The sequence below is a fragment of the Pangasianodon hypophthalmus genome, chromosome 15 (genome assembly GCF_027358585.1).
Source record: "Pangasianodon hypophthalmus isolate fPanHyp1 chromosome 15, fPanHyp1.pri, whole genome shotgun sequence".
Taxonomy (NCBI): domain Eukaryota; kingdom Metazoa; phylum Chordata; class Actinopteri; order Siluriformes; family Pangasiidae; genus Pangasianodon; species Pangasianodon hypophthalmus.
The window spans coordinates 12,308,137-12,322,571 of record NC_069724.1 but is presented as its reverse complement, the minus strand read 5'-3'; the positions used below and the strand labels follow the sequence as shown (position 1 = coordinate 12,322,571).

Genomic DNA, 14,435 nt, shown 5'->3' with positions numbered 1-14,435 from the left:
TTGGCGGTGCTGGGGATTGAACTCATGACCTTGACACATGACCTTCTGATCAGTAGTCCAACGTCTTAACCACATGTTTAGTGATTCTGGTGCTAATTTGTTGGTTGGTGCTGCATTTCTGTTATTAGTAGCACAGGAAAAAATATTCAAATGCTCTAAACGTAAGGGATAACTCGTGTATTGCTGTTAGCTCCTAAAAACAATCGAGAGTTTTTCCTCAGCATTTTCCAACATTCATTGTCATGTAAATGAGGAATCCAGCAGAGAAGTAGCAGACAAAGCAAACTCTGGACTCTGGACCCGGAGTCCATGCAACGCAGCTGCACTGAGTTACAGCAGAGACATGGCTCGTGGCTAGTTCATGATCTATGCGAGACGACAAACGTGATGTCAGTATTAGAAAGAAAGTCGAAGCTTTGGAAGCTGATCTGTTTGAGTAGAGTGTACAGATGTGAAGGTGAGAGCTGGACAGACTAAAGGACTGAAACGCTGCTGCATTGCTCTCTTTAGGCAGAGATGAAGCGAGGGCAAAATCCTACTGCACCACTGGCAGCAAGTAGTCAAAAGGCATTGTGGGAAATGTAGGAAACCAGTAACCAAAGTGAAAGGCTAACACTGAAAAGCCCATTTTGAACTAACAAAATCAACTAGGAATTTAATAATAAAATAAATCATTTAAACCACTGAAGGTCACATACTGATTATAAATATAGATATACAAGCCATTCAGGGTGGACTTTTCCTTTAAGAAAGAGAACCATTCTTAGTTCTTTCTGCATTTGTGGGTGTAACCTCATGTTATTTATTTACACTCCACTGGATAAAGCAATAAGCCACAAGAGGGCAAACATTAGTGATTTTATCATGAGTAAGACCATTATTAGGCAGGATGCAAAGCACAGACGAACAGTAAACAATGATAAACAATGATGCAATTCAGTATCAATAAATAATTTATTATTAATAATATTCACAATAAACAATTCGCTAATTCTTCCACTAAGCAGCGCAGTCTGTAAAATGTAGGCTTTGGCTATATGACAGGAAAAGAATAGGATATTCTATGGACAGAACAATGGAGTAAGTGTAACTTTTTTTTTTGGGTTCAAATCTGGTGCATTAATACAGAAAGCAGTTACTGTGACACAGTCTCAGATGTGTGAGTATAGAGGATTGTAAATGCATATGTATGGGGGGAGATTACGGTATTTTCTGAAAGTAGTGAATTATTCCATGACTGTGAATCAATTTCAAGAAGTGGTACAGTGGATGCTGGGTGCATCAATCTTTCCAACTTTTTCAAAGCAATTGCAGATAGTTTTAAAAAAAAAATTAAATCCTGATATTAATTATTATTACCACCCATCACTATACAGGCTCATCACTAAACTTTTAAAATGTCTGAGAGCCAGAATAATGAGGCATAGCATTCATTTTGCTTGCTTTATTTTTCCACATGTGTGAAAGATACTAGAATAAGCATCACGATGTAAACGTAAAGGCCTGTAGAGAAGTAATTCAGTCTGTGGAGGGAATACACGGGCCACTGAGACTCAAGTGATTAAGCCCACATTTAATTTACTTTTTTTTTTTTTTTTTTTTTTTTTTTTTTTTTTTTATACTTAACAACCTCAAGTGCTGTTCGAGACCCAGGAGTCGTCTGCTGGCTTGGTACCCATCTGATCCCAAGTGCAGTGACCGCATCAAGCCAGAGCAGGGAAGTCCTCTGGGTCATCAGGGTTCGGAGCCTGAGGCATGAAAACAACATTCAGACATGAAGCAAAGCGACAACTCGCAAATCAAGAGACATAAAATCATTTTCACAAGATTCACATGATCTAGCTTGGTTTCTGTAATGGGGTAACATGGAGGTACAACAGAGGGTACTTGACAGAAAAGTTACGACCCAAAAAAAAAAAAAAAAAGATTTAATGTAATTAGAACTACTTAAATTTCATATAACAGGGATAGAACACAATCGTGAATGAGATGTGCTGTCATAAAAGTAAAAAAAGACAACTGGCTAAAAGGCTAAAAATAAAACCGAAATTGAAAAATCAATTGTTTCAAATCATTTGCATCCATCAGTCTTCTCTCTTAATCTCTTTATACTCATACTCTTAAGCAACATTATATACATTATGCTCTTATGCTTACTTGGTTTAAAATAGCACTGAAACGGGATCCTGTAGCCAAAACGTCAAGAGTCACTGTTCTAGGCAAGTCAACATGGATAAGATGACCTGGGCAACCTGAACTCCACTGCTGCAGGCTAAATTTGTAGCTATAGTGTTACCATAGCTAACTTGCACTGTTTCTGGGTGGTTTATTCCTGGAAGAAATCTCACCACATCCTATTGCTGGAATATTATTTAAATGAATAAAATGAGCATCTATTGTTTATGTGAGATATTTAGAAATGAAGATGTGCTTGTTCTTGGAACTGATGCTGAGCATCGACGAAGTGATGATCTAAAACCATACTGCTGCTAGGTCTGCAAAAAATCAAAAGCACAATTTATTTCCCAGCGCAATTCGATTCTCAGCATTTGCACCCAGGCAACCATTATATTAATTTAAAAAAAAAAAAGAGGCACTATTAATCCTCATTTACCATGACCTATGTGCATATATGTACCATACTATCTCACCTACATTTGAAGCTTAGTGAGTCTAGAGACACCCCCCCCCCCCCCCCCCCAAAAAAAAAAAAAAAAAAAAAAAAAAAAAAACACAAAGAAATGACTTGCAAGTCAAAATGACCTAAATGCCTACTTGTAAGAAAGAACCATAATTGAGAATTGTGACCTCAATCCATATAAAGTTATATTCTTTCTTTGTGCACATTGTTGTGTGTAGAAAAGATGCATGTTTTGCTTGAGAGAACAAGAAATAAATGAATAAACACATCTTCTCAGCAGTTCTGTATATATTAAATGTAAAAGGTGTGTTTTAATGTCAGATAACACTGCACAACTGAAACCTGTCAATTTAACGGCAATTCAGCAGCGAGTCTCAGATCAATTCACTAGAGTGAGTGTGTATCGACATGTTCTCCATCAATCACAGCGACAGGCTGCAGCTCAGTGCTGAGAAGCCGAGCGGCTGTTATTGCTGCTTTCACCAGAAAATTTACCGACTGTCAGACAGAACTCTGAGGAAGGCTGCTGGAGGACCAAAACATGCATTTCTACTGCTCGAGTGTTGGGCCACAATATCAAAATAAACATCAAGACAACGGGTAATCCTTTGCCATGTAATCACGCCACTTTAAAGTGATGCTCCTACAACATTGGTTAAAAACTTATAGTAGAGGCTCGAGTGGCGCAACAAGACGGCGTTCGCCTTATCGTCAGGAGATCACATGTGTGAATAACAGCGATGCCATAGCCATCCACTGCTGTCTGCATCAGCATAACTGGCCATGCTCTTTGAAAATGTGAAAATGGTAATATGCATAATGCATGTCAAGGCCACATTACATACATACAGCAGAAAAAAAAAAATACTGAAATTCAGAAGTACCTGCAAACAGTGGCATTAGCTTTTAGTCAGAGTTTTTTTTTTTTTTTTTTTTTCATTAATTACCATTAACAAGGTCAGAAATGCTTGCAATACTGAAGCTGGGACTTTTAATACACCCAAGAGGTTATTAGCTGTAACCAAGCTCATTAAATTGAAATAAAATCATAAACTACACTTGCATGTGCTATGTGGTGAACAGCAGAGGAGATATTTAATTCTTGTCGCCATGATAAACACGTTGTTTCACTTCCAGCTTATGTTTTGCGAGAGAAGACATTTACGGCTTTATCTGTTTGGCAGGGCAGACAAGGGAAGCTGAGATGCATCAAAGAAAGATGTTTTGTTGCTCTGCTCTGAAGTCAGACAACAGAAGCTATTAAGGTTTGTGCAGGACTACAAGATAAGTGAGAAAGAAATACTTAAGATAATTTATTTTAATGTTGATCTTAATGCTGCAGACACCACATTATCCTACAGACATTTAAACTGTCCAACTATCATGATGGACATCAGCAACTCCTGATACTATCATTAGTCAACCCATGCCTAGGCCCTTCGGAAGGTATATGGTTCTGGCAACATTATCAGTGGAGTTATGTGGCTCTGATGGTGCACTGACACCACAAAACCATTAGGACAATGTAAAGAAACCGGACATACATTTTACTGTATGGTGCAGCATTGGTCGGATGAAGGAAAAGTTTTTTTCAGAAATACAATTTACACATTTACTTGACATTCCAACAACTGCTTTTAGACTTCCATTTCAGAGTTTAGAGTAAAAAGCTCTTGACAGGGATGCACTGATACGGGTCTGGGTTATCGATCCAAAGCCGTACTCATTTATTCAAAAAATAAATAAATAAATAAAATGCTCCGATATCAGCATCTGATTAGAGCCATTTCGAGTATTCGGTAAAATTGCAGAGGCATGGCAGTGCACGGACGATGGTCGGTGCAACAAACGACAATGTCAGCTGTGTGGGAGCACTTTACATTAGAGGGAGAAGTATGTCTATACCATAACAGCACAGCTTCAATGCTGCAGCACCTGAAAAGGCGACATCCAGGTTTCACAGATTTGCCACCAGACACAAAGTGGTACATTCACTAGTACATACTAGATAGATTTAAAATAAACTTGAATAAATTTGCACACTCTAAGCACAAGCCTGTACGTACATGTATGATATATTCACATCGTATTATGAAAGTTTTTCACGACTTACACACCCATCAGAGCACACAAATTAATAGAAAGTGAATCAAAATCATTATCTCTTATCAAATGTTTGTAAAAAAAAAAAAAAAATAATCTGATTACTCTATTAATTGACAAAATAATCGTCAGATTCCTCGATTACCAATATAATCGATACTGGCAGCCCCACGTCCGAAAACACACGATACCAAGCGGCATTAGACTAGTTTACGACATGAAATAACATCTGGATGAACTACAGTATCATTCTACTGTACATGTAACCTGTTAAATCATCTACTAACATTTAAACAATATGTTTAAAAGAGAGCAAGAGGGCAGCTGACCTGAGTGCACAGAACAGTACTGTCAAGCGTGGTCATTAAAAACATTCGCGCACACGGAACAATAAAGTGAGCATGCAGAAAAACTCACGAGAGCACTTCAGTTCTGTGAACACTGAGTACTGAGACATACACACTTCCGTTCACCAGGGAAGAAAACACTTCCAAAAGTAAATGAGCATTGTGAGTGATGTGTTCTCATGCACACTTACCACTTCACTATCTTTCTGAGGTGATCTTTGGGTGGCAGGAGCCCCACGACCTCGTCCCCCACGCCCACCTCGGCCACCTCGAGCAGGCCTCCCCAGACTCCCAAAGTTGATGTCCACCTGACAGGTGATGTCATTAGCAGGGCGCCGGCAGATTAGGTCCTCTTCATTCAGACCAAGGCCGTGTTCCTAATATACAACACAGATGGCAAAAGTAGTACGTGCAAACAGGCAACACATATGCAACATCTAATATTCTGATCACCTTAAGGCGCTTGGACTTGTGGATCACCACGGCTTTAGGGGGCAACTTGGTGTCTGCCTTACGGATGTTAAAGTCAGCCTTTGGTCGACTTTGCTCCTGCATGGCCTTCCATTCATCCAAAGACATCTCAACAGCAACCTCAAGCACTTCTTCTGTCTCAACAGGCCTGCAGGAACAGAACTCATCTTACAACTCAGCAGGCGTCCACCGATTCAAAATAGGAGTTCAACTTAAGCTTGCTTATTTTGTTCAGAGGCTAATTTAATAAATTTAAACTCAATCACAAAACATAGAAAATTAACATTTTTCCAACTAAGGCTGCCTACAGACAATCAGCGTTGGTTAAGCCCTGTGGAGAAAGCCTTGCCTGCAGTCTGTGCCCCCCCACCCGAGGCGTCAAATCCAGTCTGCTCAAAGTTCATGCAAATTCAACTTCACACTCACCTTTTCAAAAGCACAACCAATAAGACGAGCCTCATATGTGATATAGCAAAGAAGCACATTTTCTCATATCTTCTGAGACCCAATTCAGGAAGAATCATTTAGCAAAATTTCAAAATGTGTATTACAAATTACCTCAAAATCATTTGTGGCAAATTTCAAACATGTCAATTTATATTAAAAAAAAGGGGGGGGAGGGGAGGGGGAGAACTGCATAAAACACTTCAGTGGCCAAACAAGAACTTTAATCCAGGTTTAAGCATCAGCTGACTTCACTGCTATTTCTTCTACAGACAAGTCAATCTTACCCATTTTCCAAATCGGTCTCTGCTGTATCTGGTACTTCCTCGCCTTCGCCAGACTCCTCAATAGGTGCCCCCTCAGCAACCGCACTGTTAAAGCAAGGGGAGAAAAAAAAAAAAAAAAGAGCTGCATCATCAAGACAAACCACATCAGACACTGGACAATGTTTTTTTTTTAAAAAAAAAAAAGGCTTAATTGTGCAAATAAATGACACATTTGCCATTTATGGGTATACTTGTTGCATAGTTTGGAAATAAACAAGAGTTCCACAAAAATAAAACAAGATATGCAAATGTATGATTTGGAAAAAAAACTCTGCATTACAAACATAGCCTGGATAATAATAGTCATTCATTACTGCCATTTATTTATAGATAGCACCATGTGCATTTATTCATCATGTGGAATGTGTTTTAACCTCCTGCATTCATTTGTGGATTTCTGGAATGTCTACTTGTGCAAATTAATCTGCAAATGTAGATGTTTTTACCCCCGCTGAGTCTGCATCATGCCAGGCAGCATTGGGCCAGTGCCCACGATACTCTGACCCATCTCAGCAGAAATGATCAACCAATCAGCTTAAGCTTCACAAGTTTGTCAAGTTTTTTTCCCCTCTCTCAAACTTAGGCAAAGTTTGAACTGCTGTAGAGAGTTGTGGGGGTTTCTCATTAGGCATTTGGCTTACTTTTCATGCCCATGCAGGCTAGAGAGAGGTAGCAATGTAACACGTTTACAAGAGTAGTGGATTACACAGCAGTCAGTGCAGTCAGCAGTACTTAGTACTGTTCGTCTTTACTCTTCAACAGCTGCATATGATTTATAATGACACTATCCGGGGTCACCCAGAAGAGGGTGGGTTACTTTTTGACTCAAGGTCCTCTCAGGGACTTTCTCCTGCCACTGTTGCCACTGGCTTGCTCATTAGGGATCTAAATGCACATCCGGATTTCTACACAGCTGCTTTGTGATGTCTACTTTTAAGACTACTATACCATTTAAACTGAATTTAATCAAATAAATTTCTCATCTATTAAATCAACATTTGAAAAAAATAAAATTGCACATGCTTTACCTTACGTGGTCTCTCATGGAACCCCAGTTGCGAGGTCCACTGCCACCCCTCTTCTCCTCAGGACGAACACTCCTGGTTGAAAACGGCACTAATATTAATATTAACCGAGGTCATCACCAAGACAATACGCTGTTAGAAACCGCACTGTATTCTTACGCCCGGTCGCTGCCACTGTGCCGCTCAAACTCCCGTTTCCCTCTGGGATCAAAACCATCAGTGGATCTGGAATATCCGATACCTCGGACCCCACGTCCCCTTCCACTTCCTCTTCCCCGTGCTCCTCTATCAAAAAGCTCTCCAGGCCTAACAAAGGGTACACCAGAGACTTCATAAAGTGCAAAACTAGCCAAAAGCAATCTGCGCACTGAAACTATCAAAGCATTTAAAGATCTGTGAGGTAGCATTTACGCAAAATGTAAAAACACTGAGGAAGACTGACAAAAGGTGCAAAAATTAAAACAAAACAGTGTTCATATACTGTATATTCTATTTCTATTACAACCATATATAATATATAATGTTACAATAGTATAAACCATACTGTAGCAAGCCTAACTATATTAAGTCAGTGTAGTCTACAGTGTATTAGCTTTAGACTTAACTGTGCAAATATTATAGCAAAGGAAAAATATCCATGAAATGTTAATGAATTTATAGAAGAAAGCTACATTCAATTTCATTAAAGCTGCATTCAAAACATTACAAGATTTTGTTTTTAAATAAATTTAAAAGTTAACAAACATTTAAGTTTATATGCTACACTGAGTTTACATCACATAGGCACCATCATTTAATCGTAAACATTAATGCTTGAGATTTATTTTATTTACCCAGACTAATGCTGGGTAACCCATTCATGCCTAGTGTCCACTTATGAAGTCAACTTAAGGCTGTGTTTAGGAAAATATAACATGTAAATAACTTCCACATCACTTGAGACGATCATTATCCTGATTTCCATCGCTCTCTCTTCTGTTGTTCTCTGAACTGTTTGCCATTCTCACTGTAGAATCGCTAGTATATCTTTGCAAACTTCATATGCAAAATCTCAAATTAAAATCCTTAATTAATTAACGGTTTTGTGCCAGATTCAAGTGAACACTTTAGCTTTTCAAAACCAAGTTTTTTTTTTTTTTTTAAATAGATTTTTTACCTCCTAAAATCAACTGCATCACACAACAGTGTCAGACTGCATAAATTTTGTACGTCATTGCTACATTTTGTCCAATAACTTTCGTTGTGGTCACAAATATTAAGTATTTCAGACCTGAAGATTAACATTTTCAGTTTATATACACATTGGAAGATTAATTTTCTTTATTTCATGTAGGTTTTATCCTACATAAGGGTAATCTATTTACATTTTAATGGGAGTGATATTTAGAAAAAAAAAGTCAAGTCATGCCATGCAAATTTGAAATCAATTTTTTTTAAAAATCTGGATTTTTTTTTTTTTTTATAAAACAAAATATGCATGAAAGGGTTAAAGTGACAATGTAATGCATCATTATTTAATTTATCATTAAATACAACTATAAATGGATAAAAAGCATGATGGACCATTCTTTAGAATAAAAAAAAAAATTGTTGGAAATCTGCTATGGTGAAAGAGGAATAAAACACTTGGGGACATGCAATAGAACAATGAACTTCAGGATGGGAGCAATAACTCATCACACCACCCCGTTGTTGATCATTTTTCTATAACTGCACACCGAGTATTGGGTTTCTTACATATCCTGGACACAGTTTAAAAAAAAGCATCCTGTATAATATTCTACAGCTCACCAGGACTAAAGTAAAACAGAACTGATTACTGTCACCTCTCGATGGAGTAGCCCAGAGAAAGGTCTCCCTCACTGAGCTTGGCTTCACTGAAGGCCACGCGTCTCTCTGCTCGCTCCTCAGGCGCAGCGCGAACTGGCCGCTTCTGACCTGCTCACAGTCACAACACCACAACCTGACTCTCTCTCCTCCACTGCGCATGCGTCAAACCACAAACCCGCTGGGTCACAACTTACCCGCTACAGCCCTGTTCGCGCTACTATCCGCGACACGAACGAGGGCCTTCCTGTCTCTTTGCGACTCCTTCTTGCTGCTTTTTGTCGAAGCGACGACTTTTTTCAGCTCTTCTTTCTTCTTCCGTTGCTCGTTTTTCACCTGAGCCTGGTACAGCAGGTCGAAAGGGTCGGACTCGTCATCCAGAAGGCGGCAGAAGCGGTTCGCCACGGCGCACCCATACCCGCTGTCGGCCATCTCCTCAATCAGCTCCTTCATACCTCCAGCAGCTCGGGCTTCATAAAAACGCGGCCTAAAATCACTGAGGGCTTGTTAATTATTCCGCTAGAAACTTTATACGCTTCCAGAAAGTCAAAACGCTGAAACCATCGCTGGCAAACAGAATGTACACTTAACCGTCAATTAGCAGGCTTGTTAGAATACGCCAACCAAATGGCGGGAAATTTATGAGCAAGTCCTTAGCCCCGCCCCGGAAGTTTGTTACGATTTTAGAATGAGGTTATCGCGATAACTGGGACTTTACAAATAGGATCTCGCGAAGGTAAATTTAGGCTAAATAGGCTAGTGTTTCTAATGTTCTTGCTTAATTAATTTAAAATACATCCAAACTTCAAACCATTACCTTATATGTTAGAAAATAATGAATTTTACTTTTTTTTGTTTTTAAAATCGTATCAAATATGCCAGGATATACACTCACCGTCCACTTTATTAGGAACACCTGACCATTCGTGCAGTTATCTACTCAGCCAATCATGTGACAGCAGCACATGCAGATACAGGTCAAGAGATTCAGTTAATGTTCACATCAAACATCAGAAAGGGGAAAAAGTGTGATCTCTGTGACTTTAACCGTGGCATGGTTGTTGGTACCAGATGGGCTGGTTTGAGTATTTCAGAAACTTCTGCTCTCCCGGGATTTTCACACACAACAATCTCTAGAGTTTACACAGAATGGTGCGAAAAACAAAAAATATCCTGTGAGCAGTGGGTCTGCAGGCTGAAACACCTTGTTGATGAGAGAGATCAGAAGAGAATGACCAGACTGGGCTGAGCTGACAGGAAGTCTATGGTAACAAAGATAAGCACTCTTTACAACCGGGCTGAAATGATTGGCTGATTAGATAACTGCATGAATGTGCAAGTATACAGGTGTTCCTGATGAAGTGGATGGTGAGTGTATGAATATAGCCTACATACTGTAGGGAGCCTTGCTAATGACATCCCTACTTTTAAAAAATAATGTGTAGCCACAGTTTAGGTAACATTAGGTGTAAGAGCGAGATTAAGACAACTTATTAACACATGTGAACAAGGGTCCATGGAGGACTAGTGGTTAGGCCATGGTGCTATCACCGCCATGGCCCGGGTTCGATTCCCAGCCAGGGAACCTACCCCAGCCACCTGGGCTATATATGAAAGTGCGCTCCCAGTACTGGTACCAAGCCCCGATAAAGCTAGGGAGGGTTGCATCGGGTAGGGCATCAATCTTAAAAACTGTGCCAAATCAAATATGGGGACCAGTGATCAACTGTGGCGACCCCTAACAGGAACAGCCGGAAGAAGAACAACAACATTAACACAAGAGAACAAGACTGGATTTAAACCCATATGGTCAACCAAAAATTATGCTACATTTTGATTTGTCTTTGATTTGATTTATCAGCTTCGTCCTCTTTTCTCATCTTCTTAAAGCCCCAGATGTATAAACATGCATGTCATCTTGCACAAGGATCTATATATTTTTATAATCCAAAAGATGTTTGAGCTTATGGCCCTTAGTTATCACAAATGCAATCAGAAATGATCTGTGCATAAAGATGACAATGCTCAAAGTGAGTTGTTCATAACCCATTATTTGGATCAACAGTTACACAAACCAGCTGTTTCATTTGCTGTCTATGGCTGGAGGGAAGTACAGACACGACTGGTTCTGTCCCTGCCTAGTAATGGTCCCAACACAAAAGTTTTGTATAGGCATTCATACTTTCCTGAGTGATGTGGCCAAACATTAAAGGTTCTAATTAAATTTATTAAAAAAACCTATGTGTTCAAAAGTGTATGTGCACTTTAGATTTAGATTCAAACCCGATTGTCACGACACATCGAGTCCTTGGTCCTTGAACAGCAGACAGTGGATAATGTCTGGTATCATAGAGAAATTATTAGTTGTTCACAGTTACATTATCAGAATGTAGACATGAAAGGATAAATCCATCCAGACAGCAATCCAAAAGATGAGGCATAATCAACCAAAATTATTATGAAAATAAGTTTTTTTTTTCCCCATGGCCCTCTTGGTATGCGTATGCAGTCTATGCACTCGATTGTAAATGAATTGATTGATTAATAAAAGCTGTCCATTATAATCAAACAGACAAAAAAACATATTCATAAATAAGCATACTATCTTTAATTTGTGTTTCCACTCTGAAGACGTCAGTACTTTAAATAGCATTTTATTACAGTTATTTTTAATGCTCAGAATAAAATGTCTGGTATTTAATGTGGAATGATGGACAACTGTTGGCATGCTGAGAAAGTCTTGCTAAATTTAAGTACATGACAAACATTATAACAGGATTCATAATTTCCATTATGGTTGGGAAATTATACCTAAACACTGCGAAGTATGGAAAAAAAAATATAACGCATAAATTAGTCTAGATATTTAATATAGTACACTCTTATTAAGTGAAAATAACATGAATATAGGATAGATTTTTTTTTAAAAAAAAATTATCATTACAATCAACCAAAAATAGTGTTATTAAACCAGTAAAAATTCTAGACATTTTTACTAATTTCAAGTTTAAATTGTCTCATAATCAGTTGGCAGTTCCAGAAATAAATACTTAAAATGAGCAAAATTAGCTGCCAATAGAACAAGACTATTTCAAGCATCTAGAAGTGTCTAGAAATAGTTTTAATAAACATATTTGGTTTATTGTAATCTTATAATAGGAAATACTAGATAACTATGACTATGTTGAAGATATTTACACTTGCTAAGATGTCATTTTTTGCAGCATACACCATGTGTTTATCATGAGATAAAGATTTTGCTTTTAAAATAGCATCCTTCTAGAATGTTTCGTATTGTACATTGAGAGGAGATATCATGAGATAAAGATATTGGTTTAAAAATAGCATTCTTCTAGAAGGTTTCGGATTGTACATTGAGGGGAAATATCATGAGATAAAGATGTCGCTTTAAAAATAGCATTCTTCTAGAAGGTTTCAGATTGTACATTGAGGGGAAATATCACGAGATAAAGATATTGCTTTAATAATAGCATTCTTTTAGAAGGTTTCGAGTTGTACAGTGAGGTGAGATATCAAGAGATAAAGATTTCGCTTTAAAAATAGCATTCTTCTAGAAGGTTTCGGATTGTACATTGAGGGGAGATATCACGAGATAATATGTCGCTTTAAAAATAGCATTCTTTTAGAAGGTTTCAGATTGTACATTGAGGGGAGATATCATGAGATAAAGATATTGGTTTAAAAATAGCATTCTTCTAGAAGGTTTCAGATTGTACATTGGGGGAGATATCATGAGATTAAGATATTGGTTTAAAAATAGCATTCTTCTAGAAGGTTTCAAATTGTACATTGTAGGGAGATATCACGAGATAAAGATGTCGCTTTAAAAATAGCATTCTTCTAGAAGGTTTCGGATTGTACATTGAGGGGAGATATCACGAGATAAAGATGTCGCTTTAAAAATAGCATTCTTTTAGAAGGTTTCAGATTGTACATTGAGGGGAGATATCATGAGATAAAGATATTGGTTTAAAAATAGCATTCTTCTAGAAGGTTTCAGATTGTACATTGAGGGGAGATATCATGAGATAAAGATATTGGTTTAAAAATAGCATTCTTCTAGAAGGTTTCAAATTGTACACTGAGGGGAGATATCATGAGATAAAGATATTGGTTTAAAAATAGCATTCTTCTAGAAGGTTTCAGATTGTACATTGAGGGGAAATATGAGATAAAGATATTGGTGTAAAAATAGCATTCTTCTAGAAGGTTTTACATTGTACATTGAGGGGAGCTATACAGTATGCACCATGAGTTGATTATCAACACATGATATTTGATATCATGTGTTGATTATCATGAGATATTATCATTGAGGGGAGATATACAGTATGCACCATGTGTTGATTATCATGAGATATTATCATTGAGGGGAGATATACAGTATGCATCATGAGATAATCAACACATGGTGCATACTGTATACATGGTGCATACTGTATACTGTATATCTCAAAGATAATGCTTTAATAATAGTAATCTTCTAGAAGGTTCTGGATTGTACATTGAGGGGAGTATCCCACAACAAACATTACAAGTAGAACCCATTTAAAAAGATAGTACTATTAACCACCCAAAGAATCCTTGAGGAATTCATTTTGTGTACAGTTACCCAGTGTGCAATTGCTGTTTATCAAATTTACTGCTAGAAGCTGCTGACAATACATTCGTGTTGATTAGCGAAGATATTCTGATATGCTTATTCTGCTTTATCTTTATTTTAGTAGGTCATTCTTGATGTAATTTATAGTTTTCATTGTCTTAAAAGGTTTTTAAAGGTTTTAGTCTGCTAATAGAATATTTTAAATAGTTTAAAATTTCTATTATTCACTTAAACCCAGTCAAACTTTCTAGAGATTTCCTGAAATATCTCTTATAAAATTACACTCTTAGAAAAAAGGGGGTCATTTTGGTAAAGGATGCTTTGAGTTCTTGGGATTTGTTCTTTTGGGTGAACCCTTGAAGAAACCTACCACAAATTGGTTTCCGTTAAGGGAGCTAAAAAAAAGAAAAAAAACCCCTCACATATATAAAGTTACTTTGAGAAAAACGTTTTTTTTTTTAAAGTTTTTTTTTTAAACTGAGACACTCAGAATAATGTTTGATGTATAGGTGCAGTGTGATTATTTCATTTTAGATATCATTGGTCCTGTGAGTCTGTTTTCTGTTCAAGGTAAGTATGAATCGGTATGCATTTTAGAACAAATCTTAAAAGAACAGTTGAACATAC

The 14,435-nt window shown here is 37.6% G+C and overlaps 1 protein-coding gene across 1 annotated transcript; it reads right to left on the bottom strand.

Moving 5' to 3' along the window:
- Positions 1-1,429: 1,429 nt before the first annotated feature.
- Positions 1,430-9,829, bottom strand: zgc:103482 (uncharacterized protein LOC450001 homolog). The gene is made up of 8 exons (XM_026941071.3): positions 9,382-9,829; positions 9,184-9,295; positions 7,517-7,663; positions 7,361-7,432; positions 6,294-6,377; positions 5,545-5,710; positions 5,283-5,468; positions 1,430-1,748 (listed from the first exon to the last, which is right to left on the bottom strand). Exons 1-8 carry the CDS (start codon positions 9,635-9,637, stop codon positions 1,704-1,706), a joined length of 1,068 nt encoding a protein of 355 aa, XP_026796872.2. The 5' UTR covers positions 9,638-9,829; the 3' UTR covers positions 1,430-1,703.
- Positions 9,830-14,435: the final 4,606 nt, after the last annotated feature.

What these genes read in the sequence shown, in the direction of transcription:
- zgc:103482 (XM_026941071.3), bottom strand. Translation starts at nt 9,637, where the DNA reads ATGAAGGAGCTGATTGAGGAGATGGCCGACAGCGGGTATGGGTGCGCC. An exon ending in GAGACCGATTTGGAAAATGG is followed by an intron (nt 5,711 to 6,293) that starts GTAAGATTGACT and finishes CTGTTCCTGCAG; the next exon opens with GCCTGTTGAGACAGAAGAAG. An exon ending in ACAAGTCCAAGCGCCTTAAG is followed by an intron (nt 5,469 to 5,544) that starts GTGATCAGAATA and finishes GTTGTATATTAG; the next exon opens with GAACACGGCCTTGGTCTGAA.